Here is an 8566-nt window from a genome sequence, read left to right on the forward strand (position 1 = left end):
CAGGAATCAAAGCTGAGTCTCACATACTCAGAGCTAGTGAGGGGGTTGTATGCCTTAGCCCTAATCACCACTTAAACTAGGAAAATTTAATTCCCCCAAGCAACCCAGCCTGAAGCAAACCCTCCCCAGGGGCACCACTGAGGGGGCAGCACTGAAATGTTTTGGATGACTCAGTCACCAGTTTCCAAATATTATCTAACTAGCTTCGCCCCCTCCCCTTCGAGTTCCCCTGCAATTATTCAGACGCTGAGGGCCTCGGTCTGGGCACATTTGGGCCTCCCCTCCTTAGATAAACCCAACTCTCCCGCTGCCCCACATGCTGCATCATAGGGGCGGTGGAAGGGAGTGGAGGAAGCGGACAGGCCGCGGCTCCTGCCCAGCGGACACCCGCAACCGAGGCCCGGGTGGTGGAACCCGGCTCCTACCCGGAGTTCCTTCCCGGAGCTAGAGAGAAGGGCGCGGGGGGCGGTCCTGCGGAGGACGCGGTATCTCGGAGCCCGCGCAGGCTGACGGACGGGCAGGGGTCGGGCCGAGCCCGGCCGCCTCACCTGCACTTGCGTCGGCCCGCAGGAGTAACGGCAGCACAAGCCCAAACACAAATCCCGGCGCGACCATGTTTGTGAGGAGCCCTCACCACAGCGAAGGCCCCGGGGCGGGGACGCCATCGGGGGCGGGGCCGGGGGCGGGGCCTACTCAGGGCGGAAAAGGCCTGACTCCGCCCTTCCCAGGCCTTTCAGTCCGCGAAGCTGTCCGCGGCCTCCGGGAGGGCCCGTGCCTCTCCTCGGCCGCCGTAGTTGAATGGAAAAAAAACAAAACAAAACACGGTTTCCCGGCAACGAGAAAACACAACCTGAACCATCAGCTCCAGCTCTGAGAGACCTAAGAGGTGAGGCGGTTTACCTCATTTCCTTTCCGAAATCGAGACCTCGCCTTTTCCCTTCGCCTCTCGTATTCTCTCAGGATCCCCGCCGCATTCCGGGAAGCCTAGGGCAGACTGGGAGCCAAGCAGCGAGTCCGAAATCCCAGATCTTCGCCGTGCCGCCCCCGACTAGACCTGTGTTCCCCCTCCGACCGCCCTCCACTCCCCACGTTAGTTCAGAGTCTTTTCCTTTTCACAACCCTAGAATGACTCAATGCCTCATTTCCTGTTCCCTCAAAATAAGAAGGAAAAACTCTATAGATTCGGCCTCATTAAACCGACTAGTCCCCCACCTAGACCCCTACCACGGCTTCCGGCCTTTTTCGGCTTTGATACTCTCACAAACAGGCCAGGTCCCTGACTGTTGTTTGCAGACTCAGTAGCCCATCCCTCTGCTTAGCAGCTATCCTTATCTGACCCTTGTATTCCAAGACAGGAAGAGAAGACCGGGTCGAGACAAAACCAGAAAATGTAAGCATCCCCAAACTTTGCAGGCTGGAACTGCAAAATCATGACCTTGCCCCCAGCCGCTCTGTCCCCACTGCGCCTTCCAGAGTATATAGATGCTTCAACGAGGCATTGTAGGTCATGCTTCAGAAGTGGAAGCTAAGGGAACGACTAAGTGTGAAACTTAATTCACTCGACAAATTAATTTCTATAACAAGGACTAGTTTTTTTTTCCTCTCTTTTTAAAATTTTAGACCTTAAACAGGGTCTTTTCGGCAATTTAAGATGAATTTTTAACAATCATTCTCTCTAAATTCCTGTGGGATAGGAAAAATTACCATTTTAAAGACAAAGAGGGAGGAAATTATTTTTCAAAAATAATTTCACCTATTAGATATTTTTAATATTCTAATAATGGAAAAATTCAAAACTCTTTGGAAGAAATGGATGGACTTGGGCTGTGTTGGGGAAAAAAGGACTGAAGTCCAGAAATTTGGAGTCTCAGAAGTAATTTGTTGTCATAGTTGTGATTATATAAGTAAAATCAGACAAATTTAAAGACAGTACTCTTTAATGAATCTCTAGGTACAATAGGCAGTTCCTCCCAAGGAGATGTCAATTCCATTCTCCAGCACCCACTACCGAATTCCACAAGGATTTGGGAATCTTCTTGAAGGGCTCACACGTGAGATTCTGAGGGAGCAACCGGACAATATACCAGCTTTTGCAGCAGCATATTTTGAGAATCTTCTAGAGAACAGAGAGAGTAAGCTTTTTTAAAATAGGCATTTTTTTAAAAATAAGAGACTAAGCATTTGATTATGGTGAGACCTGCTTAAGACCATTCCTATTCCACAGAAAGCCTTAATGGGGCAGGTATCTTCAACTAACAGTTCTTGCTATTTGAAACAGCATGTGCCTTTTTGACAGGCTCTCTTAAATCACATTATTTCACATTATTGAAGATTTTACCGTTTATCACTGAGACCTTCTTCTTTGTATTTCTCACGGACACATGGGGTGGAAGGGGAGCTCAGGAGAGCACCCACTCTAGCTGTCTGTTTTCCAGCAGGCTGTTCCTATGCCTCCCAGGCAGGTGACTGTCTATTCTTCCTGGGAGGAGAGTTTATGGTTTTCTTTACATTTTGACTCTTTTTACTTGAAAGTATTATTAAGTGTTGTAAAAAAATAATTCTATACTCCTTAGATTCAATAAGTTGGTATTCACAGGGGTATATGAAACTGTTCCTCAATAAAGGCACAGAGAAAAACTGAAGTTTTCAAAAGTGAACTTCCAGCTTGGGAAGGTAATTTTTATTCTTTTTCTATATTTCCAAGGTCCCATCCTGTCCAGAGACTAAGATTCCTGCCAACAGTGACTCTTCGGTTGAGAGCTAAAGCAGAGTTTCTTCACTTCCATAAATAAAATTTCCAAATTCCCAGCCTTGAAGGTTCATGACAATCAAGACCTGACCCACTGGTCAAAATGAGAATTATTACAGCTATAAGTTTCTATTAAAAACCCTGACTAGAACAACCATTTTGTTTAAGCTGTCATCATTACTTTTGATTACAGTATTCCAACAGAGTAGTAAACGTGACTAGAAATAGTCACAAGCAAATAAACATTCCATTTTTAATCATTTTACAATTTATTGTTACTTGAGGAAGCAACCCAAATATTCATCATAGAGGATTTTTCGAATAAACTTGAGTACATCTACACTACTGACTAATGTATAGCTGTAAACAAACAAACAAAAGTGGAACGAGGAAGATCTCTATGATGTTATGCAGTGACCCTCAGGATATATTAAGTGAAAAAAGTAAGGTGGAAAAAAATGTATTTAGTATGCTACCAATTATCTAACAAAGAGGTCTTGATATGAATATATAACCGTTCATTTATATTTTTTAAATGGAAGGATAAATCTTTAAAAAATTAACATTTACCTCTTAAAAAAAAAAAAGCAAAAAAACATTTACCTCTAGCAGGAGAAGGAACAGAGAGCAGAGGGAACAGGATAGAAGCTAGACTTGTCTGAATACATCTTAAATTCAAAATCATATATGTTTCACATAGTTATAAAATAGAATTAAATTTTTTCATTGTTAAGCAATTTCTAAATTTAGAAGCAAAGTGAAACAAATGAACCTAACTAGTATTAAATTGGTAACATAACCACACAAAAAAGAATTATTTCAAGAGAGTTTATAACACAGTACTTTGTGCATTCCTGGTGGATATAGCCTAAAAATAAAATGAAGTTTTAAAAAGAAATCTTAAATTGTTTTCAGTTATCACTGAAAATAATAATATTTAATAATATTATAGTGCAGTTATTCTGTAATTTTTATATATTGTAGAACATAGCAAATAAGCAACCTACTGTTATTAGGAATAGGATTTTTAGTGTAAGAAAAATGATATACAAATATAAAAATGAAAGAAGTTAATAAAATCCCATAATTCTAAATTTGAATCGAAAAATATCATCAGACTTCATGATATATTTTCTCTTTGAAAAGTGAAAGTATTATTTTCTAGCTCTCTATATTTTTTAAAGGCTTCAAAACAATGACCAACCCAGTACCAGTGAGCACCTAGTCCATAGACTTTGGCCTCCAGCTACCATCTTCCAGGAACCAGAGCTTCTTGGAGAACTAACCAATCCCATAAACTGGGCAGGAAATATGCAAGATGAGCCTCAACACCTTGCCATACCAGAAAATAAGAAAACTATCAAAGATTATGAGTTGTTTCCAAAGGACTCAGGAACATCTGAGCACCTGAATAAGCTCCTACTGGCCAATTTTGGACAATTAGAGCATCAATAAGGTTAATAAATGCAGTGGATTGAAATTCGTTCAATTTATTAAATATTCATTAGTTCATAATTATTTACTAAAAAAAAAAAAATCAAGAAAACTCGTTGAGAGGATCCTAAGGAACCAACTGATTAATCTGAAAACTGGTAAAAAAAGGAAAAGAATCAAACCTTTAACCTGCCTTTTATGTAAGAACTGTATTTCAGGGTAACCAAACAGGGAAAGTATTTTTTATTGAGTACTCCAGAAATAAAGAAGTAATGATCAAATTAGAACATTGCCATTTTGCAACCCTAAAGAAATGATCTAAGCAGTCATCATCAATGGGCCCATAAAAATTGTATAAAGAGAAACAACCAGATATTATATATCTCCTGGCAGAATTATACCGCACTACTTATGAAGTATTCTTGAAAAAAAAAACCCTCAAACCTGAATCAGATAAGACCTATAGATCTAACTGGCAATCTACAGGAAATTCAAAGGCAGAGGAACTTGGTAAAAAATCATAGTGGGAATGAAATCAGATATCTAAGCTGTGGAAAACTCCAAAGGAAAAATGACTCAATTTCCTCAACAAACAAATTGCAAGGAAAAAAATGTGGGGTGGGAGGTAGGGAGGTTTCAATTATAAGAGATTTAAAAGACATAACAAAAGGCTCTGTGTGCCCATTGTTTGGGTCCTGATTTGAACAAATCAGCAGTAAAAAAATAAATAAATAAATTTATTAGACAATGGGAGAAATTTGGATAGTTGATGATATTAAGGAATTATTGTTAGTAGTTTTAGGTGTGATAATGGTATTGTGGCTTTACATCTTAGAGACGCATACTGAAGCAAGTATTTGTAGATAAGATAGTAGGATGCCTGGGATTGGCTTGAAAATAATCAGAAGAAAGGGCAGGAAAGTGAGTGAAGTTACAAATAAAATAAGATCAATCATGAGATTATAATTGTTGAATCTGAGTAACGTGCTCATGGAAATTTGTTATTATTCTCTCTACTTTCTAAGTCTGAAATTCTTCATAATGAAAAGTTAAAGAAAAATTCTGTTTAAATACTTCTATGTCAACTGACTGCATAAAATGCCTAATTTTTAAAAACTTCTCCCATCCTTCGCTTTTCCAAACTTCCTTACTATTTAACATTTATTTTTGTTACATTTTCCCCCGTTTGCTAATACATAATGTTTCCATAATTATATAATGATAAATTTCTATACTTATATTTAAGTATTAGCATTTGTTCTCTGTCTCTCCCATTTTACTGTAAACTCTGAAAGCAGCAACTAGGTTTTTTAACTGCCTTTCTAAATATCCTCAAGGTTCATCTAATGTTTAATTCATCATCATATATTTAATAATCACTGGTTATATCTACAGCAGTAGGCTGTGTACAGCGTCAATAAAATTTTCGACTGGCAGTAAAGGACCTATAATTTGAAAAAGAAAACATTTTATGTTACTAGTCTACATTTACTTTAGTGAACTCAAAGTAAGTCTGAAATTATTATATTTTTGTTATTTAGAAACCAACTTTGATCCAGCAGAATGGGGGACCAAGGTAGATGACCGCTTCTATAACAACCATGCATTCAAGGTATGGTCCCGTGAAGCTATTGGATTTGGTTAATTCTTCTCCCTGTCTCCGATACAGAGATTATTGGGATCTCCCAAAATCATGAATATTGTGAGAGGCATCACAAATATCTTATGAAACCTTTTTGATTGTGCTGTTCTTTCTGGCAAGAAATTCTTTTCTAAGGTATCTGCATCGTGTACAGTACTTAGCTTAAATTTAAAGATGATCAACAGGAAGCATGTACTTAAAAGTGATAGAATAATTACTTTCATTTGTTGTTCCAATGTTAATGAGTATCACAGTGCTTATCAATAGCAGATACACAATAAATATTGATTGAATTAATGAATGATATTTCATAAAATAAAACGCTGTTTGTCCAATTATTTCATTATCATTGATGTCTTACAAAAGACTGATTAGAATTAAAGATGGTAATGGTATAGAGTCTTCTCTATTAAGCCAATCTGTTCAGAGAAAGAATCCATCTTCTCTTTAGCAGGATTCTCAGAATCTGTCTTTCTCAACCAAGACGCCTCAAAATAATTAAGCCCTAAGCCAAAGGCATCCATTGCACGTAAGGAATCAATGTCTCTTCTTTGTATCTAGAATGATTCTATTTATGTACCATCCTTTGGAAAATTGAGAAAAATAATCACTTCAAGAATTCTGTGTTCCATGATCCCAATGAGGAACACCAGTTGAGAAAGGCTGTGTGTGATCCAGCGTCATTGCCTCCAACTGGCAACTTGGTGGAAATTCAATCTCCGGCTCTACCCCAGGTCTACAAATCAGAGGTTAAGTTTTAACAAGATCCACACAGTAACTTGTAGGTACATTAAAGTCTGAGAAGCAGTACTCTAGGCAAGTATGATAATACATTAGCCATGAAGCAGCAGCAGATATTAGAATTAAAAGGAGTTAACAAAGGTCAAATTTTGATGGTGTTGCACGGTAGATTTGGGGGATTTCCTGAGGAAATCCCCCTGTCACTTATTCCATGAATTCAAAAGTGAAGTTCCATCCATCTGTGCCTGCCAGATATGGGGGTGTTCTGTTTATTTCCATTTAACTAGATTCTCTGTGTTCATGTTTTATTGAAATCAAAGGAATAATGTTGAAAATTTTTAAATCTTATTCACATAGCAATTTTAGAGTGGTTTTTCTTCTCTTTTGAATTCTAAAGGCTTTATTTGATTAGCTTATATGTCCTTAAATTTATGTTTTATGAATTAAAGAAGCTCTTCCCATAAGGTTGTAAATTAACCATGCTTCTATTCTGGAGTAATATTTCAGTAACCATGTCAAAATAGACAGCGCTGGTTTCCCTTTTTTTCTATTTAAATCCTTCCCTACAGCAAAACTTACCTCTTTGACTCAGTTTTTAATCTACAAACATCATTAAAAAGTCAACTTGACCTCATACTATGGAATACAATAGCATTTATTTCATTCCTGTTTGAGAAACTCTTGGCACCTCTTTTTTACTCCTTGCTCAGGATTCATTACAGCATCGTATCAACTTTTAGTATAAGACAATGGTTTGTTTTTAATATAAAACAATATTATACACATTCCAAAAGCAAAAGATCAAACTTTTTTTAACCAATTCCTTGGTCTTTAATATTTGTTTATGCATATTCCCTTGAGAGTTTTCTTTTATCCCTTTTCCCAACCTACTTTCCTTGTTAAAAAATGTGTTTAATTCCCACCACTTATCAATAACTTAAAGTAATATTTAATTACCTTTAAGCAGTTTGATCCAAGACTTTACTGTTCTGGAGACATTGTCTATTTGGCCCTCTCCCCTCTAGGAGCAAGAACCACTGGAGAAAAGTGAGCCTGGAAAAGAAAAGTCTCAGGCATCTATGAGAGAGGCGACAGCTGTAGTAAGTTATATGTTCCATATACTATTGGATTCCTACAAAGAATGACATCCCTCAATTTAAAATTATCCTCCAAACATGAATCCAGTCTGTTATCCATATTGCTAAAACCATGATTTTGCTTTTTAGATAACTAGCACCAGTGATATACTAACTGGTAGATCAGTTTTAGCCATACCTCTTATAAAGGAAAACTCATTCTTCCCCTTAAAAATAAAATCTTATTTTCCAAGATTATGGAAGAAGATTATGGATGGGAAAATCTCCCCAAGGGGAAGAACAGACAAAAATCACAGCCTCAGTCTTTTTTAAAAAATTTTTTATTGAGGCATAGTTGCTTTACAATGTTGTGTTAGTTTCTGCTGTACAGCGAAGTGAATCAGCTATGTGTATACATATATCCCCTCTTTTTTGGATTTCCATCCCATTTAGGTCACCACAGAGCACTGAGTAGAGTTCCCTGTGCTATACAGCAGGTTCTCATTAGTTATCTATTTTATACATAGTAGTGTATATATGTCAATCCCAATCTCCCAATTCATCCCACCCCTTCCCCCCACTGGTGTCCATACATTTGTTCTCCACATCTGTGTCTCTATTTCTGCTTTGCAAATAGGTTCATCTGTACCATTTTTCTTGATTCTACACATATGTGTTAATATACAATATTGGTTTTTCTCTTTCTGTCTTACTTCACTCAGTATGACAGTCTCTAGGTACATCCATGTCTCTACAAATGACCCAATTTTGTTCCTTTTTATGGCTGAGCAATATTCCATTGTATATGTGTACCACATCTTCTTTATCCATTCATCTGTCGGTGGACATTTAGGTTGCTTCCATGTCCTGGCTATTGTGAATAGTGCTGCAGTGAACACTGGGGGTGCATGTGTCTTTTTTTTT

General features: G+C 37.9%; 2 protein-coding genes across 2 annotated transcripts in view; one reads left to right on the plus strand and one right to left on the minus strand.

Moving 5' to 3' along the window:
- The window catches only part of SIAE (sialic acid acetylesterase), a 34335-nt gene extending 33720 nt beyond the window's left edge, over positions 1-615 (minus strand). Inside the window, 1 exon segment of the mRNA XM_007463583.1 lies at positions 549-615. Coding sequence (XP_007463645.1) covers positions 549-615 — 67 coding nt within the window.
- A 1363-nt stretch (positions 616-1978) lies between these two features.
- Positions 1979-8566, plus strand: part of SPA17 (sperm autoantigenic protein 17) — a 9351-nt gene continuing 2763 nt past the window's right edge. Inside the window, exons 1-3 of the mRNA XM_007463584.1 lie at positions 1979-2132; positions 5725-5795; positions 7592-7666. Of these exons, the coding sequence (XP_007463646.1) occupies positions 1979-2132; positions 5725-5795; positions 7592-7666 (300 nt within the window). The remainder of the gene's footprint in view (positions 2133-5724; positions 5796-7591; positions 7667-8566) is intronic.

Source organism: Lipotes vexillifer, unplaced genomic scaffold (assembly GCF_000442215.2).
Source record: "Lipotes vexillifer unplaced genomic scaffold, Lipotes_vexillifer_v1.1 scaffold442, whole genome shotgun sequence".
Classification (NCBI taxonomy): domain Eukaryota; kingdom Metazoa; phylum Chordata; class Mammalia; order Artiodactyla; family Lipotidae; genus Lipotes; species Lipotes vexillifer.